Below are 27,080 nucleotides of genomic sequence, written 5' to 3'. Positions count from 1 at the left end.
TATATATGAAGACTGGTTAAAGAAAACCAGTTTTCCTTTCTTCCTGAATTGATGCATGGCCAATTGATTTAAGACATCTAGCAGCACTAGATTCAGTGTACCAGCACAATTTCCTGGCAATTGGCCTTGCTTCTGGAGCTCTCTTTTATGAGATAGTTTTTAAACAACTTGGAGGTTAGTCACCAATTTATTAAAAATTGATTTTGAGAGAGGATTGGAGATTGGAGTTTTAGAAAGGATTCTTAATACTTTTGAAAGATTCTAGACATTATTCCCTTATGTTAAAAATCTTTTGTTTAACCAAAGCCCCAGCAATGACAGAAATTACTCATCCCCTCCAGCCTCACTCCTCGGTTTTGAGGGGGAAAGATCTTTCCTGAGCCAAGATGGTCTTCTTTAATGAGATCTTTTGTTTGGCACTGGAGGAAGAATCTTATTGGATGGTACATGTTGGAATGTTGGTTTCTAGATCAACGGTCCAGTGACTTTCATTTGCAAGAACTTCAGAGCTGGGTCTTCCCCATCAAGAGGCCAGGCTCTCCCCTGCAAATTCTCATTGGGGTTTTTGTTTGTTTGTCTGTTTAACCCTACTTCAGTACCTCATCCGTAGTGAAGGCAAACCAGTGGCAAGCCCCAAGCCTAACACTCATGACAAAACCCAAGTAAGATAGGTGGGGAAGGATGTATGTATAAGAACGTGGGAGGTAGGGTAAAATAAAACAATTTTATCATTTGAATTAAACTGCTGAGAGTTCTGAAGACAACCTCCCTTCTTTCCCAGACGGTCCCTGAGGAATTACAGAATGGTAGAGGCTTTGGCTATGTGGTGGCCTTCCGGCCCTATGGCAAAATGATCTGGATGCTGACGGTGCTGGCATCAGCCGATGCCTCCAGATACGTGTTCAGGAATGAGAGTGTGCGCCCCTTCTCTCCCTTTGAGGTTAAAGTGGGCGTCTTCAACAATAAGGGAGAAGGCCCCTTCAGTCCCACCACAGTGGTGTATTCTGCAGAAGAAGGTATGGCTTATGCTGCCTATGTATGTGATATTTGTTCAGTTCTGAGATGTCACTGATACTAAGACTGGAGTGTTGCCAGGCTCTGCTGAATCTTAGTCCAGTCAGTTGGCTTCCCTTTGTCCTTTTGCTCTTATTTTCATTGTCCAGTGATAAGACTCTCACCTCTGACAAATGCCAATTAAGAAGGATGGGGTGCCTAGGTGGCTGAGTTGGTTAAGCATCCGCCTCTTCATTTTGGCTCAGGTCATGATTTCATGATTCATGAGTTTGAGGCCTACATCTGGCTCCATACTGACAGTGTGGAGCCTACTTAGGATTTTCTGTCTCTGTCTCTCTCTGCCTTTCCACTGCTCGCTCCCTGTCTCTCTCTCTCAAAATAAATAACATTTAAAGAAAAAGATGTTTAAAAGAAGGATGTTTATTAAAGGATTTGCTAGCTATGAAAACTTGGTGCTTAAACTTAAGGGGTTCCGGGTTATTTCCCTTCCACCTACACCCTAATTTAGAAACCAAAGACTTTGTCTTTACCATTTGTATCACCACTCCCTTCCAGCTATTAATGATAGCTTTACTGTAAAATGAGTGTTAGGGTCCTAATCACTCCGGGCTATAATATAACTGTGGATTATTTGCTCTTTATAATTTTACTTAATTTTTGTTAACTTTTTTTTTTTTTGAGAGACCGAGAGAAAGCATGAGAAGAGGAGGGGCAGAGAGAGAGGGAGACACAGAATCCAAAGCAGGCTCCAGGCTCTGATCCATGTCAGCACAGAGCCTGACACGGGGCTCGAACTCCCAAACTGTGAGATCATGACCTAAGCTGAAGTCAGCACTTAACTAAGCCACCCAGGCACCCCAATTTACTCTTTATAATGCCGGTATCTTGAAGCCTGGTCTGATGCAGCTGATAGAGTAACCACCTTTTCCACATTCATCTGCAGAACCCACCAAACCACCAGCCAGCATCTTTGCCAGAAGTCTGTCTGCAACTGACATTGAAGTTTTCTGGGCCTCCCCCATGGAGAAGAATAGAGGACGGATACAAGGCTATGAGGTAAGCAAGCGATGTGTGCACTGGGTCTGGGAGAGATATACCCCTCAGTGAGAACTTTGACACACCCTCTATTGGGAAAAGGACCCAGATTAGAGGTATTTGTTAGGTCTTCTGGTAGATATTAATTGAACCACTGACATTCTACTGTTGTATCACCCTTTTTTCTGCTACACTCCAGAAATGTTTTCAAAAAACATGCAGATCAAGGATGTATAAGAAGATTCAGGAAATGAGCTTTGACTTTTGATATACCCAGTCTCCACTTGGACTTAAAACAGGTGTGAGGGAAAGGTGACAAATAGCCAATGATGGTTCTTTCCACTTTCCATCTGTGGAACTGAAAAAAAAAAGGGGGCCCTTCATACTGTCGATGATGAGTGCTCAGGGCATAAAAAGCCCCTGGCTCTGACAGCTCTGCTTACGAGTTGGTAGGGAAAAAATAACTCCATCATAAGAGTCAGCATTTTAAAGACCAGCTGAGGGGCACCTGAGGGGCTCGGTTAGTTAAGCGTCCAACTTCAGCTCAGGTCATCGTCTCGCGGTTCACAAGTTTGAGTGCCACATTGGGCTCTGTGTTGACAGCTCAGAAACTGGAGCCTGCTTTGGATTCTGTGTCTCCTTCTCTCTCTATTCATCTTCCACTCATTCATTCTCTTTCTTTTTCTCTCTCTCTCTCAAAAATAAATATATAAATAAAAAATTTTTTTAAAAAGTCTGATAAGATTGAAAATACCCCAGTAGGTATAATTCCTAAGGTCTCCTTTTTTATTTTCTTAGGTGAAATACTGGAGACATGATGACAAGGAAGAAAACGCTAGAAAAATACGAACAATTGGAAATCAGACATCAACAAAAATCACCAATTTAAAAGGCAGCGCGCTGTATCATTTAGCTGTCAAGGCGTACAATACTGCAGGGACAGGCCCGTCCAGCGCAACGGTCAATGTGACAACCAGAAAGCCACGTAAGAACATTCTTGTTCAGAAATATTTTAGAGATTCATCAGACATATCCCAAGTTCATTCCCCATCCCCACCTCCCAATGATCATTTGCATACTAATTGGTATCATTATGTGAATTCAAATTTACCTTCCCATTTTAACTGAACCTTTCCGAATACCATGCAAAATTCATTGCTCCAGAGGACAGAAAGATAAATGTTTTTCTCCTCATTGGGAAGGGCTACTTCTTTTAGATATAAATGTTAGGCGACCAACTGAATCTTTTTCCATTTGCAATGCTGTATCTCGTCAGATTTTAGTGACCTTGAAGACACATATTAGTGCAATAGCCCATTAAATTGCCTCCACTCTTGAATTCTAGTAAAGAGATATTCCTCAGAATCCATTGAGACTTAATAATCTGTGACTTCGTATATCTTAATTTTTTTATAGCACCAAGTCAACCCCCCGGAAACATCATATGGAATTCATCGGACTCCAAAATTATCCTGAATTGGGATCAAGTGAAGGCCCTGGATAATGAGTCGGAAGTAAAAGGATACAAAGTGGGTAATTTCTTTTTTGTAGAAGCCCCTGATCCTGCTGTGAGAACAGTCTCTTAACGCGACGTCATGTGAACTATGTTCTTACTTTCCCTGATGATGCCTCACAGCCTCTCTAGGAGTTTCTGTACCCAGAGTGCTTTGCTTTGAGTTTTATAAATGGTCCATGGCAACAGCCAGATTTAGAGAATTGCCTCATCTGATTCTTTGGCCTCAGGCTGAGTCCGTCAGAAATGGTTGAAGACCCTGTGGGCGTGTCTTCAAAAACTCACGAAGAGACGTATCTTTAACATTTCTCCTGACAGCTTTGTTTTGTTCTTGTCCTGGTTGTCCTTTCTTTCTTTCTTTTTAATCCACAGTATTATGAATGGTTAATCATTTTTGTTACTGTTCCTGTAGTTAGGAAGATGTATATGGAGAAAAAGAAACCAAGGAGTTTTTAGAGAATTCACTTGGCTGCTCCCATAGCGTTAGCCTGACTTTAGCTAGAAAAGAACGTGTGTTTAGCCTTGGTGCCACAGTTAACAGGAATGGTCACTGTCTTGTTTCGTTTTACTTTTAAGCAATGTTTGGGGCAATGCAACACAGGCCCATCGAAACTGGTGTGCAAGCTGCAGGGTGTGGCTTTTCTGCAAGGAGATGTTGAGAGTAGGGGACAGGCAGTGCTGTCAGAAGCTCGGGAAAGGACATGGGACTGTTGGAAAGTAGTTGATCAAACCACAGTTGAAAGTAGGAGTGGATGTAGGTGGTGGTAGAACCTTAGGAAACATGAGTAGAGAAGGATTCGGGAAAATGCTCCCGGTCACGGGTTCCTTTTCTTTCCTTCCCATGTGATTTGTATTCTACAGAGAAACAGAGAAACATTCCTTAAAACTCGTCTGCAGACCTTTTACTGTGTCCTTTTATAAGTGCAAATTCTTCTGGAAGGGTCTTCTAGCATAAAGAGTTAGGAGACCCACAGTTTGGTCCTCTATTGACTGTGTGACTCTAAATCACTTAACGTCTTGGGGCTGCATTTTCTCTTTTATTAAAGGAGAAATTTTCTAGTATCTTCATTTTTCCCTGAAGTTTTACTCTAGACATTGTAGTTGGGCCACAAAAAAGTAAAGATAATCTCTGGGAAGAAGTGTTCCAAGCACAGTGAACAAGATGTGCAAAGGTCCTGAGGTAGGCACACGCCAAGATGATGCAATAGGAGAAACTGTGATGAATTAGAGATTTTCTCATTGTCCAAAAGAGGCAGTGGATTCTGGGCCTAGCCTATTATTGCCAAACAGTGTGGCCATATCTTCCAGTTTTTCAATAGAACCAAAATTGTTTCATGTATAATTTGGAGGGGGGGTTAATGTTAACATCTAACTAAAATAAAACAATAATATAATATAAAATAAAATGATAAAATAAACACTGTAAGAGCCAAGTAGTTATCATATGCAGACCAAATGTGACCCTTGGATCATCAGTTTTCTACTAAGTAACCCTCTTGTTTTGCATTCATGAAGACAGAGACCAGAGTGAGGAAGCAATTTTCTCACACAGATGGTAGACAAACTACGCTGAGTTCAGCATATAGGCTATTGACCCAGACCACCTGCAGTTGATGCTAAATCTCCCACTTACTGTTCATGGTACCCTGGGAAAATTGCTTAGTACCTTCAGGTCTCAGTGTCCTCATTTTTGAAATGAGAGTGATAACACTGCCTATCTGTCACAATAACCGTGGTACTCCTTAGAACATACAGTGTTCACTAGCCTCAGTGAAGATGTCAGGCAGATGCCTCCAAAGCCACAGAGAAGCTACCCAGAGCCACAGGTATCACATAACATGTTGGTGACAGATCTCTCATTCCTTATGAGGAGAACATCTCCAGGCTCTAAGTCTGTGTCAGTGAGGTGGGGAGAGGTTCTCTGCCAGATTCTTCAGATTGTTTTGAATCAAAGCATAGGTCAAAATAACACATTTAGGTGCTGTGATACCAGTCATTGCCTTACCTTTCTCTCTGGTACAGTTGTCTTGAAAACCAGACTGTGGTTTTCACTGTGATGGTTGTAGCCAAAGAGTAGAAACAGCCAAACAACATAAAAACACCTACATGTCACTTGTAGTATACAGGGAAATGGTTTGGATGTCCAGGGAAGCACAAGGAGCAGAGACAATACATTTTGAGAGATAGGGGAAGGACGTAGCTGGGAGTTGTGTTGTTAGCCTTGATTATGGGAGGGTCTCAGTGATTTAAAAATATCCAGGGACCATACTTCCAACAGCACAGCCACAGAACTGAGCACTAAGGGCCATCCCCAAAGAGTCACTAAAGTCTAAGTCACACCTTTGGGAGGCAGTGATCACACTTTCTTTTTGAGTAGTAATGATCTGGACACTTCATATATTGATCTATATCTGATAAGAAGATCAGAGATCCAGTGCCTCCAGTTCAGTGACTCCTACTGATTCTCAGGGAAAAACTCGTCCTCTTTGATAACTCAGGACAAATCTCCACTTTGATGTTTCCCCCAGACATCAAAAAATAGAGTATAACTGAAATAATGTCAGGTTGACATGTCTAATGTGATAGGAACAAAATTTAAATTACTCTTACTTTTCATTTATAAAAAGGACATAGAGTGTTCAAGCATGCAGTAAGCATTCCATAATGTTTGCTACTGTTCTCATTACTCCCATGAATCCACCCTTCCCACTTGTCTTCTGCCCTGGATAATATGAAATGCAAGCACAGCCTTCAAGTCATTCGGCTGAACCAAGTGTTTGGTGTAAATAAAGGTTTTGCAGGCTTTTATTTAGGGTCCAGTGCAGTCCCTAATATTACAAGACAGATAAGCAGTGCTGAGAGCAAGGCTGCTTTTCCCAAGAAGTGTTTCTTTTGGATTTATATTTGAAACTGGTTGAATTCTCTGTGCTCTGGCAAGGACCAGAGGTAAATCAAAGAAGCAATTTATTCCTCAAAGCCAGATGTGCCCTTGCATCCCATCAGCCAGCCCGTGTTCCTAAAGGGCCGTGATGAGACACTTTGACACTCCTGAATGTGCCTGAGGATTTATTTGAGCCTCATCATTAGCGAGAGGATGTCGAGTTTGATACAACTGATGTTCCAGAGAAGGAAGGGGGCATCTTTCCACCTTAAGGAAATTGTGTTTTCCACCTTGTATTAGAGAGAGATAAATTAAGGTGATGAAATGCCAGGGAACAAATGGGATCTGTACCATTTTAAGGGATTTTCATGAATTTTACTTGTGCTTGGTTTTTATTGCAGTAGCAGAGTGGCCTTATGTCTCTAACTTCAGCAGATCAGAATTTTGAAGTGTGAGCTAATCTTATGGTTCTCTCGTTCGTGAACCAGAGGCAGTGGCATTATTTGGGAATATGCAGATTTTTAAGTCCAACTGCAGACCTACTAAGTGAGAACCTCTGGGGTGGGGCCCGGTGACCTGGGTTTTAACAAGCTGCCTCGGCAATTCTGATGTGTGCTCAGGCTGGAGAACCCCTGAGCTAATCCAGGATTCACAGCCACATTAACATCACATCAAACTCTCTTTAAGTACCACAGCCTGGCCCCGACCTCTGCTGGGTTAACTCTGGAGTCGGGCCGGAGCAGGCGTCTGAGCCTCCTCCCTCTTGCCACTTTGAGCTGGACAACTCTCAGTGCGGGGACTGTCCTCTGCATTCTTCGCAGGCTGTTTTGCAGCATCCCTGGCCTCCACCTGTTGTGACAGCCAGAAATGTCTGCAGACATTGCTGAATGCCCCCTGAGGGAGAGGAACAACATTGTTCCCCCCACCCTGTTGAGAACCACTGAGCTTCAGTATTTTTCACGTTCCCCAAATGCTTCTACCATGCAGCCAAGCCTGAGAACCACTGATCTCACCCAATCCTGTGTTTCCTAACTACCAGGAGGAACTGGAGGTATTGGATTATAGTGATTTAAGTGTAGGTGTTAGGAATTCTCACTAGCTCTGTGACATCTTCTGGCCTCAGTTTCCTCATCTATGGCAAGGAGGAATAACGCCTGTCTTGTCAGATTGCTGTGACAGTTAAACATGGGGATGTCCTTAAAGGACCTAAGTCACAATAAAAATCAGAAAATATCTATGGGATAGTTATCAGTACAGTCGTTATATCCAAAACAGTAGAGGCCCTTGTCCAGGCGTTTAGTTTCTGATCACAGCTGATGGCAACCAGAGTAGGCACTACCAGGCAGCCTGGTGGGTGTGTTTTCAGGAAACCTAGTTGGGCACCTTGTCAAATGAACCACCATGTCAGACTCAGAGCAGGGGAGGCCAAGAAGGGAAACGTGCATGAATAGGACTGATGAAGCTATAGACACTTCTGGAGTGACAGTGACCTGTCACCATACCCTGTTTTCCACATAGCTCAGAGAGGGGTCTCTGTGGAAGGAAAAGAGGATTCCTGCCCTTGCCTTTTGGAAATTTCTCCCTGTGCTGAAATGTGCTTTCTTCAAAGGATTCATCATCATAATAATATAGGATGCCTGTCTTGTGCTTCTCACCTTTGCCACATGTTTTTTTTTTATCCCTTGTTCCCCTTTTTTTTAATAGTTTATTGTCAAATTGGTTTCCATACAACACCCAGTGCTCTTCCCCACAAGTGCCCTCCTCCATCACCACCACCTCTTTTCCCCCCTCCCCCTCCCCTTCAACCCTCAGTTCGTTTTCAGTATTCAGTAGTCTCTCAAGTTTTGTGTCCCTCTCTCTCCCCAACTCTCTTTCCCTCTTCCCCTCCCCTGGTCCTCCATTAGGTTTCTCCTGTTCTCCTGTTAGACCTATGAATGCAAACATATGGTAGCTGTCCTTCTCTGCCTGACTTATTTCGCTTAGCATGACACCCTCGAGGTCCATCCACTTTCCTACAAATGGCCAGATTTCATTCTTTCTCATTGCCATGTAGTACTCCATTGTGTATATATACCACATCTTCTTGATCCACTCATCAGGTGATGGACATTTAGGCTCTTTCCATGTTTGGGCTATTGTTGACAGTGCCGCTATGAACATTGGGGTACATGTGCTCCTATGCCCTTGTTCCCTTTAAGCCTTCATAAATCCTGTGGCGTACATGCTTCCGTTGTGCCAAGTCCTTCACTTAGAGTCAGTCCTTATGTGACCTTGAAAACACCCCAGAAAGGTGGGTGTCATTGTTTCCACTTTACAGAGGAGGAAAATGAAGTTCAGAGATGTAGCAAGAACTTTGGTCCACCTTCTAGTGGCCAAGTTGATTGAGGCCAGAGCCCCTCACGTATAACTGAGCTCTATACATTCTCCAAGAGGTATTCATTCTCCGGGTGTGGTAGCTGAGCTTTCCAGAGGTTACGAGACCTCACGGCGTGTTGGGTGACGCATCCTAACCCCTTCCCCACACTGCAGTGGCCTGTACACTCTTTCCTCATCATGAAATGGTGGCTGCAGACGCGCCCCTGGGTATAAATGAGCCTTCCATGTGTGTGGGGGCAGCCTGACAACCTCCGTGTTCCCACATCTTGCTGGAGCCCAGAGGTGAGAACAAATGAATGCTCCAACTTTGGGGCTTTTGTGAGGACAGCAGGTGACACCTGTTCTTTCTGTGTTGGCAGGTCTTGTACAGATGGAACAGACAAAGCAGCACATCTGTCATTGAGACAAATAAAACATCAGTGGAGCTCTCTTTGCCTTTTGATGAAGATTATATAATAGAAATTAAGCCATTCAGTGATGGAGGAGATGGCAGCAGCAGTGAACAAATTCGAATTCCAAAGATATCAAGTAAGACTGCACTTTTCCTCTCTTGCCCTGCCCTGCCCTGCCAAATCTCCTAAGCCTTGCCAGTGAGTCAGGGCTTGGACCACGAGAAGCCCACAGAGAATGTCCTCTGCAAAAATGAGCAGTACCATCCCCTTCCATCAGACAGCTGATGTTTGCTGATCACAGGGGCTTTCATACAAAAATACAATTGGACTAGCTTTGACTGATTTAATCAGTTGCCAATCACAAGTTGGATTAAAGCCGCCCCAAATCCATCACACAGGTTTTCCCATGTGGACCCGTGTGGTTTGCATCTACAACAACAGTGAAATTACAGCTTAGAAAGTTAAAACCATAACTCATTCGAGGAACAAGCAAATGGGGTCTTTAAAATGCTGTAGGAATTTGTCTTTAGCAGAACCATATAACTCAGTGTCTGTGGCTGAAAATGTTTTGAACTTGACAGTATTCTGAATATGTGTCTATAACATGAACATAAATATACATGTCTGTATGTAGTGAAGAGTATCTTTGTTTACAAAGATTATTGAATAGTATGTAAGAATATTCTTTTTTGAGCAAATATATTCAGTACTGGTTTTTGAGCACTGTTTTTGCAGATACCTCAGCAGCATATTATTTTTTTTATTGTTGTATGATTTCAGTTACGGAAAAAAAAAAACAGAAAAGGCAAATCCCTAGAGACAGATCAGATTAGGGACTGTGGTGTGAACTGCAGCTTAATGGGTACTAGGTTTCCATTTGGGGTGATGAAAAGGTTCTTGAACTAGATAGCGGCAGTTTGAACAACATTGGAGTATACTTCGTGACACTGACTCATTCACTTTAAAATAGTTAAAATGGTAACTTTTACATTACATCTATTTTACCACAATAAAACGTGCAGTTAGATATCTTAGTGTAGATTTTCATTGGCTTTTGGATTTTACTGCTTGGATATAAGGTGTCCATTGTGGGCTGGAAATATAAATTTTCAAGCCATCACTGGAAACATGATATTTTAAATCACGGACAATTTCTCACCATAGCACCCTGAGTTTCAGCCCCTCTGCTAGGTAGCCACCACAATATTTTTCAGATGAGGAAAGGATCTGGTATGTCGTGCTGGTAGCAACTTATAGAAGGTACCCACTAAGCAATTTTAACTGCATCTGTAAAATTTGGATGCTTCCCATCAGAAAAGAACTTGTTCATTGGTCATTTAACCCTTCCCCCGAATAAGCATTTGCGAACACTGACAAATACAAGACTTCATGGGGACCCTGAAGCTGCATCAAGCTACGCTCCCAACTCAGGAATGATTTGCCAATTTCCAGATGAAGTTGATTTTTACTGCACCCTTTTTTCAGGCTGACACTAAAGGCGATTTTATCTTTAAAAAAAAAAAAAAACTGGGGAGAATTGGATTCTATACCTCACTAAAGCAAGAGCTCTAAATTCTGTTGAAAGGAACTAAATTTGTAGGACCAGAGAGAGATGTGGAAGTAATCACCAGGCCACAAAGACACGAGATTGGAGTTTAGGGGTGAACTGAACTCATCTCACTTTGTTAAAACCTGACTTCATACTTTCTTATCATTGTAAGGATTGCTATTGTTCTTGTTGTCATTGTTTAGACTGGTGATTCATTACAAAAACATACCTTAAGGAACGATATTGATATAATTGATATTAGATGATAAGAATGTAACTGTGAAAAAAAGTTCTCTTTCTCAAAAGATTGTCTATTTTGTTGGTCAAACACCTTATAATCTTGGAGGAACCTTAAACAACAGCTGGTAATCTGTTACTTTGAAAAACGGAAGACCTGGAAGAAAAGGTTTTATGTAAAAGGATTGAGATTATTTTGGTGGAGGGGAGGGGTATATTTAGACAGACACAGATTTGAATCCCAAATCAGCTATTTACTAACTCATTGATCTTAGATGAGTTATCTTACTTCTCTGGACCCTAATTTCCTCATCTATGAAAGAGTATCACAAAAATACCAGATGTGCTTAAGGTTTTTGTAGGAATTAAGTGTCACATTGCTCTGTGCCCAGCACAAAGGTAGAATTCAAAAGAGAGTAGCAATTTTTATTTTGCTGCATCACTGATATAATATTTATTAGCAATGTTATTAGTAATATTGAAGTTTCTTCTCACGTTAGATGTGGACATTCTTGTGAAATGCTTTTTCACAGAGGTCCAGAGATGTACCATAATGTGCTTTTAGATTCCTAGCTAGGTAGTCATAGAACTGCCATTAAAAAGTCACTAAGAGGGGCACCTGGGTGGCTCAGTCAGTTAAGCATCTGACTCTTGGTTATGGCTCAGGTCATGGTCTCGCTCTTGGTGAGTTTGACCCCTGCATCAGGTTCTGCGCTAACAGCGCAGAGCCTGCTTGGGATTCTCTTTCTCTCCCTGTCTGTCTGTTCTTCCCATATGCTCTCTCTCTCTCTCAAAATAAATAAACTTTTAAAAAACTAAAATAAAGGGGCACCTGGGTGTCTCAATTGGTTGAGTGTCTGACTTCGGCTCAGGTCATGACCTCTCAGCTCAAGAGTTCCAGCCCTGCATCAGGCTCTGTGCTGACAGCTTAGGGCCTGAAGCCTGCTTCGGATTCTGTGTGTGTGTGTGTGTGTGTGTGTGTGTGTGTGTGTGTGTCTCTCTCTCTCTCTCTCTCTCTCTCTCTCCCTCCCTCCCTCCCTCTCTCTGCCCCTGCTCTGCTTGTGCTCTCGCTCTCTCTTTCTCTCCTTTCAAAAAGAAACAAACATTTAAAAACAATTTTTTTAATAAAAACTAAGATAAAATAAAAAGTAAGTCACTAGGAAATTGTTATTTCAGGTAGAATCTAGCCATTTCTACTGTATCCAAAAGTGCTGTGGCCTGGCTTTGCGTGGTGTCCTGGGTGGGGAGATACTGAATGAATTTGTTCTGTCTTTCCAGATGCCTACGCAAGAGGAGCCGGGCCTTCCACTTCTAATGCATGCGCACTCTCAGCCATCAGTACGATCGTGATTTCCCTCACAGCTAGGTCCAGTTTATGACAAAAGTTATCTAAAGGACTTGCTGTTTATAATACAAGCAACATTTAGCTAGTTGTTTTGAAGACACCCAGTACTAAGTAATATTGTTGTTCAAGTACATCTTATTACTGGAAAAAAAATGTTTTTTGCTTCTTTAGGAATGGCATTATACAGTACTTCCTCAAAGCAAATCTAGCTTTGTCTGAAGTTTCTTTGGAAACTCTGCAATGCACTGAAGACATCTGTAATATGATGTTACCAAAGCAGTTTACATATGTCCTTATATGCATATTTTTTATTATATATTTAGTGTTTTATAGAATTTTTTAAAGTTAACATGAAATGTAGATATTAATTTTTTCCTCTGCTGTAAAATGCTACGGGCAACACAATCATACAATTATTATTTGAAGATATTTCCTTTAAAGAAAGGGTTTGAAACTCATCTTGATTAATAAATTACAAATTGTACAGTTTTACAAGGATTCAGTGGCAGAACAGCTGAAGATTTGGTCTGTAACCCAAGGCTGCTGTGTGTAAATGACTCTTTGGATGGTTAATGCATTGAATCAAGTCCTTTTGACATGTACAGTATGTTTTCCCACACTGTTGTGAATTTTATTGTTCAACACATCTGGAGATGGTTTCAGGAATGGCTGCGAACTAGAAACTAAACTAACTGCCCAAGAGGTACCTTGTGCAATATTCCCATCCCTGAATTTAGCCTTGTACAGTAAGACTTTCCTTTCACTCAGCTGAGTTAGCATTGTCTTTGTAGTAGCATTATCTTAGACATTAAATTTGAAGTTACCTATCCAGTAGTAACATAGACCAAAAGTTACTATAGTCAACCAACTCTTTCCAAGGATAAAAGATAATTTTACTATCTTTAACTGTTTCTGTCTTGAATGTACATTTTTTAAAAAGGTAATTCTCTGTTGATGGATTCATGATTTCTTTATATATGTGTATCTCTTTAATAATAGAGCCCTTCTTTGGAGTCACAATCATGTATGGAGTTTGGCAAATTTCTCCTATTTCAGCAAATAGTTGCTACAAAGAATTTTTTCATGACACTACAAAAGATCTTTAGTATAACTATGTTATCATGATGATTATCCTGTTTTGCAGTAAGTAGCTTAGTTGCTTTATAAGCTTTACCTTCTAAGACTTAAAACCACACATTGGAAAATGACAATATAAAAAATATTCTTATGAAAAGAACTATTTGTTATAATGGGGGTGGTTTTGTAAGCAGCTGACACTTGTGGAACAGTGCATATAAACGGCAGTGAAATTTTCTATAAAAATTTTCACATGTGAACATTCTGCCACCTTTTCTTCTTTCTCGGAGAGCTCAAATTTGCCTGTAATTTGTCATTTTTGCTTACAAATAATATAAGTTGACTTTTCAACCTTCTAGCTCTATTTATCCAACAAAGTCCTAATCAGGATTCCACGTGTGTAAACAATAGGGTGATAACCAGAAAAAAAAAATATTGTCAGTATTTCAAGCTGTGTTCCTTTCTTAGTTTCATATGGTTACTTCTATGTTAAAATAAAACTAAAGTTAAAATCACACACACAAAAAAATCAACAAAACAATAAAAGGAATGAAAAAAATGATACCCCAGGTAGTTTCCCGACCCCAGTGTAAATGATATTTACCAGTGATCTAGCATATGTAATCTTTTTTTAAAGGTATTGTTAATAAATATTCTGTCATTTGTAAAGATACTTGTCTTTTGGGAGCATTTTTCCTGCCTGCCTGTCAGGGAATTTGTTAGCTCACCCTTGTGCTAGTTCTAATTTGAAATGCTAGAAGGACTCCCAAGTCTCTGGCCGTGATCCAAAGCTAGATGACCAAGAGTATTCCTTTGGAAGTGACAATCCCGAAGACACCATTTCAAATCCTCTTTGGAAGCAGAGAGGGTCAAAATCTACAAACAGATGTCCTGAAGATCAAACTTGAACCTTTTCTCTTGATTACCTAAGTCTTTTGTATATTTAACCTAAGGATATCTGTTGTTTTAAGGTTTCTTCAACCCTATTGCTAAAAGGATAAAATCTAAACTTGATCACGTAAGGCCCTAAATCTAATAAAAACTTAACTTTGTACCCAGCTACACTGAGCCCTCACTGGCCCCTAAACACTGCTTGCTTTTGGTCTCACCTCTGTGCCTTTTGCTGTACAGCTGACCCCTCCTGACGAGCCCTCTCCACCTTCTTTCTCACCCAATTCCTGACCGTCCTAGGGAAGCTCCAGTCCCAGCTGTCCGTGAAGTCTTCCTACACCTCGGCCCTTTAGGATGTCCTTCCTCTGGATTAGCTACATGCCCTGTCAATACCACTCATTTAGTAATTAATCAGGTACTACTTTTGGAAATATCTTGTACTGTTATCTTGCATTTTAACTTAACTCCTGTATTGTTACTTAATTTTCCTTGTACTTATGCCTTGTCTTCCCAACTAGATTGTAAGCTCCTTGAGGGCAGGGACTTTGGTCTTATCTTCCATGTACTCTCCATAGTGCCTAGCACAGTGCCTTGCAATAAATAATCATTGATTAATTGAAGGGGTCTTTGAAGTAGCATTTTGCATCAGTTGCCTGCCTATGTGCCCTAGTGACCCAACCAGAGAAGACTGTGTCACTATTTTTGTTAGGTGGTGAAAAGCATTAGAAGGCCTGGCTTCAAACTTTATGCTTTGAAAAAGTCCTGTTATCTCTCCACTTCATCATCTAGTAAATGAGGACCTGGATTAGCTCAGTCCAACTGAGGTGAAGGAATTTTAGAAAGTGCTTCATGTGTCTGATTTATTGGCTTCCATGTTTCTTGCAGGTTGGGTTCACTCGTTGTTAAGCAACAGAAAACAATTCTGGCTAAATTGAGCAAATGAAAGGGGAGGACACCGATTAGGTCACATGAGCCAAGAAAAGGCAGAATGACCAAATCTTGATGAGAATAAGAACCAGGCTACACTAAGAATCCAGACTACAGGAACTTTGAAAAGTCTATTCCAAGTGCTTTTCTGGGAGTGAAATGGCTTTGTTTATGATTTTGATACTACTCTGCTCTATAAACAAACTCCTAGGAGAAGCTGATATTTCCATTTTGTGTCACATAGCCAGAGCACCTTGATCACACAAAACCTGCACTCATAGCAAAGTAATAGCTTACTAAAGAAAAATTGAGATGATGTTTCCACAAGATGGATGATAGATACTGGGAAGAGGTAAGCAACACACTTTCTATGCTTAGCTATCTGAGGGGACTTCCCTGGGCCCTAGTCCCAAATACTACACTTATATGGAATGTGTTACTACTTGAGACGGTGACTCTGAAGCAAGAGCACTAGAAAAGGTTCTACTTGCTTTGGTTGTTTAACCTTTTCAAGTGCTTACTCTTACCTTCTTTTTGTGTGTGCGGTCTACTTGTGATTTAACTATATAAGAGAAAATTCTCTTTTGCCAGATGATTGGATTCTCTCAGTGTTCCTGAGTTTTTATTGAGCTCATATACCCTATATATAATCAGCATCTTTGCATGGAGGCAGAAGACATGAATGATAAATTTCATCTCTCAGGTGAGCTCAGAATTCTTCCAGCCTGTGAGATGGGAGCTACCATAAGCTTCCTCTCTGAAGAAAGAATGACTGAGGTCTTCCTACCATCAGATATTTGCTTATTTACATCCAGGAACCAATGTTCAATCCTGATTAAACTTTTCCAGGTTTTTCCCACCACCCTTACATTGCTGCAAAGTATGCTCAAAGAACACTGAATGTTGAGTGTTGAATTATAAAAAGTACATAAATAGTACATAATTACCTACGAAAATGTCATGCAATTTTTAAAGTAATTTAATGTAATGCAATCAACCACCGGGTGATTTTTGTGCACCGTATTGGATTATCCATGCTGCTATTCTCCTCCATTAACCCAGATAATCAAGAATGACTGTATTTTCCTGTTGTTACAATTAAAATAGTTCTCTAACCACATTGATTTAAGGAGCAAACCTTTTCAAATCAAAGACTTATAGTCAATTTCTAGGCACCCCCAAAATTACTCCACCCCAAAATGAAAGACATTGGGCCTTACACAGGCAGCTCAATACAATGGATAAGAATACAGATTCTGGAGTCTGACCTCCTGGAATGCATTCTGACAATTGCTATTTATCATATGGGATTAGCTTTGTAAATTCCTAAACACACAGCTCGCTAAACATTACCAACTATTTTATAGATCAGTTATCATTCATTTTCTAAAGTGACTGAGATAGTCACAAAAAACAGATAAAAAATATAGAGACTTCCTGTAGCCAAAATGAGTTGAACTCATGAGTTTAAATGTTGTCTTGGGGAGCCTAGGTTGCACAGTCGCTTAAGTGTCTGACTCAGCTCAGATCACGATCTCATGGTTTGTGAGTTCAAGGCCCATGTCGGGCTCTGTGCTGACAGCTCAGAGCCTGGAGCCTGCTGCAGATTGTGTCTCCCTCTCTCTCTGCCCCTCCCCAACTCATGCTGTCCCCATCTCTCATAAATAAATAACCTTAAAATTTTTTTTATTTTCATGTCTTAATAAAAATAGAAATATTTAGTTATTTGCATAATATAATTAATAAAATTGTAATATTTAACCATATTGATATTTATAAAAGAAGCTTGGCAGTAGGTCCTCACTGAGATGCCAGCTTTTCTACAAAGCCTTCCTCAGTTTCCCCATCTGGTATGTACCTCTTTTATTTCTCCAACTTCCAGGGCGCATCATCGGTACCCCAACATGGCTATTATCCCATTAGTTGCTGTTTAAATCACTTGTTTCTTCTTCCCACTAGACAGAGACCATCTTAGGATTAGAGTCTGGTTATGATTCTTGACTAGACTTCCCAAGCACCAGGCCCAGATGCCCCCATCTCTGACACTAACAAAGATAGAGGGAGGAGAGTCTGTGACATCACGTTCAGTGGTTTGTTCAGCCCCTGCCCTCCCGCCAGGGTGTTTAAGGATGCCCCTTTCCCTCCTGTGCTAAATAAGCCACGCAGATGCCTGTGTTCCACTTCCATGACCCTCATGTAAACTGCAATACTCACCAGAGCTCACAGGGTGTTTTGGGTTTTTTTTTTTATGTCTTTTTTATTTATTTTTGAGAGACAGAGAGAGTACGAGCAGGGGAGGGTCAGAGAGAGAGGGAGACACAGAATCTGAAGCAGGCTCCAGGCTCTGAGCTAGCAGTCAGCACAGAACCCGACGCGGGGCTTGAACCCACGAACTGTGAGATCATGACCTGAGCCAAAGCCGGCTGCTTAACTGACTGAGCCACCCAGGCGCCCCCAGAGCTCACAGTTTAAACAAATTCATTCTCTGTCCTTTTCACCAGCAGTTATGGTCAGTTGTAGATTAGCAGAGCTCTAGCAATATAGACCACACTCTGAGAAAGTATTTTTTTTAAAGGCAACCATATAATGGATCTGAATGTCTAGAATCTTCAAGGCTGAGGTCATTTAATGTGATAGTCCCAGTAGCTGAAAGTGGGTCTTTGGCTACATATTCTTACCAATTGTTATGAACAGCAGAAACTATACCAGGAAACGTGTATGTCTTAGGATTTTAACTAACAAAGAATAATAGCTTCATTTGTTTTTATAGTTTTCGAAGTGCTCTTCACACTAAGAAGTGGGAGATGGTGGTTTTATTCCTTTTTCATTTATGAAATGGAGGTAAGGAAATGGTACTACAAGCCCAAAGTAACAGAGAGGATTAGAAAGTCGGGACTAGAATGGAGAACTCTTAATTCAGTGCATCTCAACACCGAGAAATTAGCCTTTAGTGAGAGAAAGAACAAGAGACAGTAAGGAGATGGTGTCTTAAGTTCAACTAGAAAGTGGTCAGGACACAGTAGGCAAGAAGGACATGGTGAGGTCCAAGTGGGGCACATCTGAGGCTGAGACGTGGGAAGTGAACAAGTGAATGATGAGCAGACTCCAGGCAAAGCCATTTGGAGATCAGGTCCCTGAAGTGGTTTCGGTCGGCCATTCAGCAGGGGTCTAGCGTCACCTTCTGGGTGCCAGGCACTATTCTAGGCACAGGGGAGTGGTGTACAGTCAGAAAGAGAGACCCCATGAGAGCCACAGAAGGAAGCAGAGGAAGACACCTGAGACAAGTGTAAAGTCACCTGGTTTGGAGTAAGACTGTGGGTAGGGAAGCCAAGGGACCAGGACTGGCACCTTGTCGCACTATAGAAAAATGTAATGATAATACCTGACAATGATAATGCTTCTGGTATATACCTGATAGTTTAGTTACTATTTATTCTTCATATAAGACACATGGGGAACCAAGACTAAGAGGTTTAGTAACAAAGCTAACAGAGATGCCAGGAATTCAGATGCTGGTTGATTTGGAAAGGCCATTCCAAAACATTAGGTATGTAGGTAGGTAGATAGGTAGATACTTACACAGATATTGGTTCCCCTATGGCAATAAGAAGGAACTAAGGTGGTGAGCTTCCAGAATGTGGTACATGGGCTGTTGAAAGTGACCAAGGGCTTGAGCCAAGATCCCAGGTATAGGATTCTCTCAGAGAAACATCCTATATCTCAGCTGTGATTTTCCTGCTCCAAAGTGGTCCAGCTTGGCTATTTTTCTTTACTGAAAATGGAGATTTCTGCTTGTTTGTTGTACTGGCCTTCAAGCATCCTTCGAGCCATTTTTCAAATAGGCTACCCTGCAAGATCAGAGTTGCCAGATAAAATATGGAAATCCAAGTTAAACTTGAATTTCAGATTAAAAAAATAATAATTTTCTGGTGTAAGTTTGTCCTTGCAATATGTATCTTAAATTCAAATTTAACAGGGCTTTATCTATTTTTATTTGCTAAGTTTGGCAATCTCATGCAGGGAGGAGGACTCATCCTCATTGAGGTCATTAATTTCTACTGCAAAGTTCCAGGATCTTGCTGATGCGTTATCAGGTCACCCAAGGTCCATGGCTCTGAAGTTTCCAGGGGAATTCCAGAAATGTTTCAAAGGGACATAAAAATGGGCGTGTTCCCCAGAACATAACTATAGCACAACTTGTTGCAAAAAAGTTACATGGTTGATTTATCACTCTTTAGAACAAAATATCTGAGACCAAATAACAGAGTTTGAATTGGCCCAGTTGTTCGTCTTTTATTTAATTGCCAGCAAACAAGATGTCGACTGCTTTCCATGTGTTAAGCACTTTGCTGGGCACTGGAAATCCACAGAAACTGGATTAAGTCTTTCCTCTTGATGATTCACTGGAGGTGATTAAAACACACACTTATTTGAAAATCGCATAAAACATGTAAACAGATTAAAGTAAGAACAGAAATCTGGACCCAAGTTTCTTGCAAAACCAACTTATAACAAGGTTAAGTTCAAACAACAAATTTTTTTACCACCACCTCCCCTTCCCCACTATAGAGTGATTTTTATGTGATTAAACATATTTCTCAAATTAGTAGCTTTGCTTTAAACACACACACACACACACACACACACAAGTAGAGAAAAAAAGAAACAGCCCACTCAAATGTTAACATTTTGGATCCATTAAGCTATGTACAGATAAATATTGGCCCACGGTCCAAACCTGGCTCATTGCCTGGTTTTTGTAAATAAAGATTTATTGGAATATAGCCACTCTCATTTATATACTGTCTGTGGTTGCTTTTGTGCTACAATGGCAGAACTGAGCAGTTGCAGCAGGGAACAGATGGCTCTCACAGCTGAATATATTTACTACATAGATCTGTAAGGAGCAGCTTGCTGACCTTTGAACTCCGACACCAGTACTTTATTGTTGATTTCTTCCCAACAATTCCCTCACCCCTAGGTTTACAACTTCTTTCAGTTTATCACTGGGAGGGACAGATCTTTGCTCTTAATTTTAACGAATGAAACTAATCTAATAACACACCTTCATGGTGAGAAGAATCCACTAGAACTTTAAAATAACACACATGGCCACGAGGGTTAACTGTTGCACCTGCCGCCCATTTGTGGAGAGTAGTCGTACTGGCTCCTGGAAGTTCAGCAGGCGCTCAGCAGAGCCCAAGAGATGGCCACGCTGGTGAGGTAGAGAGAGGCATTTCTGGAGCAAAAGCCACACCAACCGACCGTGAGTTCTTATCATTTCATTATTAAGCTTTGGTGATGATGTAATTTCTAGCTGAAATAAATAAGTCAGCTTTATTAAATAAGTCTACAGCTTTAATAAATAAGTCTACCCATTAGAGCTTAACTCTCTAGAGCTAAATTGAGTATGCATAGTTTTGCATTTGGATACACTAGTAAGAAATTCGCTTTGTTTTTCATTGTCCAGCTAAATTCAGCCAGTTCCAACTCAATGGTTAAGTACACACCCAAGACGTTGTTGACCTCGGTGTGTTTCCACTTTAAATGAGACAAAAATATTTTTTTAAATAATACAGTAAATGATTAAAAAAAAGAATCAACCAGAAGTTTCCTGGGGAATACAGAGATTTCCTGGTGGCGCAGGACTGAGACTTAGAAGATAAGTGTTAAGGGGTGCCCAGCTGGCTCAGTCAGTGGAGCATGCAGCCCTTGATCTCGGGGTTGTGAGAGTTCGAGCCCCATGTTGGGTGTGGAGCTTACTTAAAAATAAAATCTTAAAAGCATCATCCGATGCTTCATCATCCGATGAAGAGAGTCTTTCTCCACAAGAGGAAGCTTACACAGAGGGCGGGATGAGAGAGCATGGTGTTCATTATGGAGGGCACTCCTTGGGAAAGTGACTGGGGAGCTAGTGAGATGCTGAGCCCCCCCCCCCCGGGACTCACTGTTGAAAGGAGCTTTAACTTGAAGTTGATGGAATTATCCGAGTACTTTGGACAGGAGGTGATGTAGGCAGTTGTGCCTTTTACATAGGTCCTTCAAAGAAAGGCAATCCTGGAGGCCTGGATTTTAGTTGCATTGTAATGGTTTTAGCTGAGAGATGATAAAAACAATGATGAGTGCAGAGAACAAGAATATTTAGGAGAAAAAATGAGAAATGTAGTCCTGTTCAGTTTGTGGACCTAGACAATTAATTCACTGTCATCTGTGTTAAGCAGTTCTCATTCTGAAGTGAATTTACATTCACATATATTACCTAAAACAGAAGGATACTGACAGAAAGTTGATTGTCTTCCAGTTCAGTATAATATTCTTTAAAAATGGCTTTCAAGAAGTTTGTATCCTGAAACTTTAGTTGCAGGGTGTGGAAGCAGGACTAGCAACATGGTCACTGTCACAAAGATTCTTGGGCTAACACGAGGTCCTGTTTTCATTAGGATTGTCACCTTGCCTCATGCCATCAAAGATTGTTTTTGGTTCTCTGTTCTCGCTTCTAGACACCTCCTTTTTCTTTAACAAATTAGCACCTAAGGTTTATTAATTCTTCCAACAGATGGTCCTGACACATACAAGTCTCACCATGAAAACGTTTGGATTTTTAATCAGGATGTTCTTTGCCCATGTGGAATTCTTGCCCAGCCTGCATAAATAGCTCGAGGCCTTGAAGCATTTCAATAAGCCTCAGATGGTTGTGGTGTTGGCGCACTGAACCTCCCCTCCAGACTCCCCAGCACTTTCCCTGTGTTGCACTCAGAGGATTCCAACTGCCAAAGAAAGACATTGGACTAAAATCCTTCCTGGAGAGGATGTCTTAGAGAAGCAGTGTTTGTTCTGAGTGTGCGACTAAAGGCTTTTTAGGAGACAGCTGGCCTTCTTTCCTGTCCTGGTGGGAGATGGAAAGAGGTGGGTGCCAGTGTCTAATCAACCTGTTGACAAGGGTATTTACTGTTAAGAGAATGTTCACACTCTGATTTGTCATGACAAGACTAGTGAAAACTGTACGGAGCTCTCAAAACAGGCCACATCCAAAGCCTAACTCCTTTTACATGGCTATTTATACATCACAACTGAGCCACATCATCAGCAAAAAGAGACCTAGGCTACACCACCCAGATGGTCAGGCACACATGTGTCTCCTGGTTATTTCCAGTCATGTTCTCTTTAGACACCCTTCTTCCTCTCTATGATATTATAGGTCTTGGTGATCTCTGCCAAATATCACTCAGTTTCAGCTACATGCAAGGAATTATGCCAGGATTGAAAGAGGGTTTAAGAGGGCCCAATTGTCCTAGACACTGCACATAAGGTGCATTTCATATGAGCCCCATCCTCCTAGAGCACAGTCTAGTGGGGAGACATCCAAACTGTGAATGGGATAAAGTACAGTGTAATAGCTCCAACAGAGGACCAAAGGCCCAGAATGAAAACCCAGAGGCAGGATCAACCAAACTCTCTTTTCGAAGGCTTCATGGAGAAGATGTAGGATATAGGTTTCTAAAACATGGGTAGGAGTTTATAAGCTAGGCAGTGAGGAAGAGGAAGGTCATAGTCTCCTGGGGAGACCACATGGCCTATGCTTTGTTGCTCTTGAAACTTAAATACTAAGAGCCAGATAGTGGTACCAATTTAGTACCTAGCTGATGGCTGGCCACTGGGGTCCAGGGAGCCATCTCTGAAGGGAGCACCATACCCAGCTATGAATAACCAGCCAAACTGGGGGAAGCTTTCTTCTTCTCTCCCAGCCTCATAGCAGAAGCAGTGGCCATAGGTTTCCAGGCTCTGGTTTGGAAGAGATCAGAGAAGGAGCAATAAGCCCAAAAGGGGGCAATTTGGGGCAGGATTTTCCATCACTTGCTCCTTCAACAGTTGGTTTTCAAATTTTGGTATTCACCAGAAACACGCAGGGCTATTGCGTGTGATGTGTGGCTGGTGAATCAGCATCAGCATCACCCGGGAACCTATTAGAAATGCAGAACCTCATACTCCACCCCAGATCTACTCCATCAGAAACTGAGGGTAGGCCCCAACAATCTGTTTTAATGATGCCTCCAGGTGATTCAAAGGCACTAGCAAGTTTCAGAATGCATAATCTAAGAATATTCATTAAGAATATGGGTTCTTGTGGGTCCCTAGGTGGCTTAAATGTTAGACTTCAGCTCAGGTCATCATCTCATGGTTCATGAGTTCAAGCCCCATGTGGGCTCTGTGCTGACAGCTCAGAGCCTGGAGCCTGCTTTGGATTATGTGTTTCCCTCTCTCTCTGTCCTGCCCCCTGCTAGTTCTCTCTCTCTCTCCCCCTCTCTCTCCCCCCAGCAATTGCAGCACCTCCATGGGCCATGCCTTCCAGGTCCTGCCACTAAGCAGACTCCATTTTTTTTTCAGCAGTCCCCTCTACATTATTGGGATCACTTGGGCCTGGAATTTATCCTTTCATTATGCATTTTCCCTAGTGATTGCACCTGTAAAATGAGGCAGTAATACAAACAATGAGGGCTTCTCAGGTTTAGAGATAATGTGTGTGAAATACCTAGTATTGTTGCTAACACTGGGCCTCTTAGCTCAGGCTGCTATCACACAGGGCCATACTCTGGGTGACTTACAAACAACAGAAATTTATTTCTCAGTTCTGCAGATTGGCATTCTCAGTCGAAGGTGCCACCATGGCAGGGTTCTCAGGAGAGCCCTCCTGCTGCTTTCACAATGCCAACGTGTTGTATGTTTACATAGAGGAGAAAAGACTTTCTGGGGTCTCTTTAAAAGAGCACTAATCCCATTCATGAGGACTTCATCCTCCTGACCTAATCACCCCTCAAAGACCCTCACTTCCTAATACCATCACTTTGGAATGTAGAGTTTCCATATGAATTGGAAGGCAATAGGCCCAAACATACAGTCCATAATAGTTGGAAACAGGCAACAATGACAGCTGTCCTACTGCTTGGCCTATTCTGGGTCCAAGCTGCTGCTAGTTTCAATGGCTGGTTACCAAAAGCGCACCCTCTGCAAGTATTTGGTAGTCAGTGTGCCCCCCGTTATTGAATCCGGTTGACTAAACCAACTCTGGAAGGCATAAAGCATCCTATGAAATGATGTCTAGATTGGGCTATTTTATGGGATGCTTGTAGGATGCCTTTGGAACCTAAAGGCTAGGACTGACCCAGAGCTACTTGACCAGCACCCAACAAGTTGCTCTAAAATCTTTGCAAAAGCAAACATCTCTTCAGAAAGTTCATTCTTGTTTGAGTAATCACCTTCCCAACCCAATTCTACCTAATGCCTTTCTCAGTATGCTCTTGAATATCAAGACTGTTTTCAAGAATATAATCTCAAACAATATCCTGTTCCCTGTTTTGGTGTGGTGTGATATATTAGCTCTTCATGTTTTCAATAAGTCTGCTTCAAATCATACTTCCTAAATCATACCTATAGAACTTGAGATAATGCTTCTCTCCCTCTCCTGCCCCCACTCCCCCAACACTCTACTTGAGAGAAAAAGTATTCTATAATGAAAACAAAACAAAACAAAAACAAACAACAACAACAAAAATACCATGGCTCCCACTTGCTCTTCCTCTAGGAAAGCAGTCTCAAATCTAAGTTTATAATTAACTCCAGGCTGATATTTTAGTTGAGTATTACCAATGGCAGCTTGAGCTGTAAAACCAGCTCTGCCAGTTGACATCAGCCTTAAAAACTGTCTCATGTACAAAAGTTTGAGGTAAGTAATGTAAATCACAAAGACTGGCAGGTGAGGAGTTGGTACCCTGTAGAGTGAGGAGAAAAGACATGGCAGAATGGTCAGATTAATCAATCACCCTGAGTGAGCAAGGAGGTTTTGATGAGGCATGTACACTTCCAAGAGATTTGTCTGAGTGTATTGCCTTGCAGCTAAATGGAGTGTTCAGTAAACTCTGAGCTCTTCGTCGCCAAGAAACAACAGTTCCCGTTCCTCTTATCGCTGAGGCATGTGAGTGTGAGTTCATTTTGAAAATGCTGCATTGCCAATCAAAACACAGAATCTTCCAGGGTCTCAAATCCAGGCTCTTCCACATAACTTATGACTTCAATTTCTGTCTCGGTGGAAGCAGTTTTCTGTAAAACAAAACATCCTCCCTTAGATGTCTTATAGCACATTTTTGGTTCTCTCAAATGTGTTCACAATTGGCTTTTTAAAGTGTATTTTGCTTATAAAAATGGTAAATGTTCACTCAAGAAAATATGGAAAATAGAAAACATCAATTTATCTCACAAACACAGCCCATTGTTTCTTTTCAGCCTTTTTTTCTAGGTACAAATTTGTCTTAACAGGTAAATAAAGGCAAATGAATAACCAGCCTTATAAATTGCTTTCTGTGTAATGTCATGCAATATTTTAAGTTCTATATTCTTAGGCTACAGGATTGAATAGCTCCATTGTTCTCCATTTATGGTTTGGTGTAGTGTGCCCTTAAATTTGGATATGTGTTTGTCTAATTTGGGCTATTATAAAGCTGTTAATTAGAAACTTTGTGACAGAAACCACCTACCAGAGATATTTCTCTATGTTGTTTACTCATTCAACACATTTTTAATACCTCCTGTATCCTGGACACTGCTGTGCATTGAGGATGCAGTGACAAACAGATGTGCTCTCTGCCTTATGTACTAGAACTTTAAGGGTTTGTAGTCTATTTAATTTTGGAAGGAACGCTTTCTGGTTGCCCTGGTAGAAATGAAGAACAACTGCAAACTGGTCTCTAACAAATTTAAAACATAGGATGCAGTTTTTTTTCTTAATACAAAAAGTCACCTTTTTTAAAATTGAGAGTGAGAAAGGATGACTTCTGCCCCTCCCCCATCTCCCTGCCTGTATTCGCCTCTTGAATATTAGAAAACAATCTCCCCAATGTTCATAGCGGCACTTTGTACAATAGCCAAAGCATGGAAAGAGCCTAAATGTCCATCACCTGATGAGTGGATCAAGAAGATGTGGTATATATACACAATGGAGTACTACATGGCAATGAGAAATCTGGCCATTTGTAGCAAAGTGGATAGACCTCGAGGGTGTCATGCTAAGCGAAATAAGTCAGGCAGAGAAGGACAGATACCATATGTTTGCACTCATAGATCTAACAGGAGAAACCTAACAGAGGACCATAGGGAGGGGGAAGGGGGAAAGAGAGTTGGGGAGAGTGAGGGACACAAATCATGAGAGACTATTGAATACTGAAAACGAAACATGGACTGAAGGGGGAGGGGGAGGGAGGGAAGAGAATGATAGTCATGGAGGGGGGCACTTGTGGGGAGAAGCACTGGGTGTTATATGGAAGCCAATTTGACAATAAACTATTAAATTAATAATAATTTAAAAAAATAAAAAATAAAACAATCTCTAACTCGGGTCTGGACCAGCAAAACCAGCTTAATGAGGGCTCTGGGATGACAGATAGCCTCCAAATTCCCAGACTCTGGCTACCCACACCAAGCTCAGAGATGCAGGTTGTAATTAAAAGCAGAAGGTTTCCTTTCTCACTCACCAAAGGTATCCTAGTGGGATACACAGCTGTCCTTGCCAGTAGCACTCAGAGGTCCCCTCATCGTCCTTGGGGGAAAAGCCCCAAGAGTTAGCTAGAAGGGCTTTACCTTTGGGGACACAGGCTGGGGCACTGCTCACATACTCTCCCGTGTGGAGAACTTAGGCCACAGGGCTGACATTATGGGGTGGTGCTTCATTTTCGAGGTTGCACATGCTGTCTCTGTCTGTCTCTGGTCTTTTTTTTTTTTTTTAATAACTCTACAGTATGAGAGGAAAGTAAGTTGTCCAGAGGAGCCTAGCAGTACTAAGTTCTGACATTAAT

At 41.4% G+C, this 27,080-nt stretch overlaps 2 protein-coding genes across 4 annotated transcripts in view; one reads left to right on the top strand and one right to left on the bottom strand.

Annotated features, from left to right (window-relative positions):
- Positions 1-14,927, top strand: part of CNTN4 (contactin 4) — a 474,897-nt gene extending 459,970 nt beyond the window's left edge. The window contains exons 18-23 of the mRNA XM_029918576.1: positions 782-1,016; positions 1,958-2,070; positions 2,848-3,034; positions 3,466-3,578; positions 9,179-9,347; positions 12,276-14,927. Coding sequence (XP_029774436.1) covers positions 782-1,016; positions 1,958-2,070; positions 2,848-3,034; positions 3,466-3,578; positions 9,179-9,347; positions 12,276-12,376 — 918 coding nt within the window. The 3' untranslated portion in view covers positions 12,377-14,927. The remainder of the gene's footprint in view (positions 1-781; positions 1,017-1,957; positions 2,071-2,847; positions 3,035-3,465; positions 3,579-9,178; positions 9,348-12,275) is intronic.
- A 4,577-nt stretch (positions 14,928-19,504) lies between these two features.
- The window catches only part of IL5RA (interleukin 5 receptor subunit alpha), a 40,266-nt gene continuing 32,690 nt past the window's right edge, over positions 19,505-27,080 (bottom strand). The window contains exons 13-16 of one of the 3 annotated variants that reach the window (XM_029918055.1): positions 25,056-25,332; positions 21,186-21,333; positions 20,303-20,554; positions 19,505-19,640 (exon numbers count right to left, since the gene is read on the bottom strand). In XM_029918055.1, the coding sequence (XP_029773915.1) occupies positions 25,246-25,332 (87 nt within the window). In that variant the 3' untranslated portion in view covers positions 19,505-19,640; positions 20,303-20,554; positions 21,186-21,333; positions 25,056-25,245. Of the gene's footprint in view, positions 19,641-20,302; positions 21,334-25,055; positions 25,333-27,080 lie in introns of all 3 variants that reach the window. The other 2 variants (XM_029918056.1, XM_029918054.1) reach the window with 2 other exon arrangements.

Source organism: Suricata suricatta, chromosome 12 (assembly GCF_006229205.1).
Source record: "Suricata suricatta isolate VVHF042 chromosome 12, meerkat_22Aug2017_6uvM2_HiC, whole genome shotgun sequence".
Classification (NCBI taxonomy): domain Eukaryota; kingdom Metazoa; phylum Chordata; class Mammalia; order Carnivora; family Herpestidae; genus Suricata; species Suricata suricatta.
Note: the sequence above shows the minus strand (reverse complement) of the source record. Positions and strands in the feature narration are given on the sequence as shown.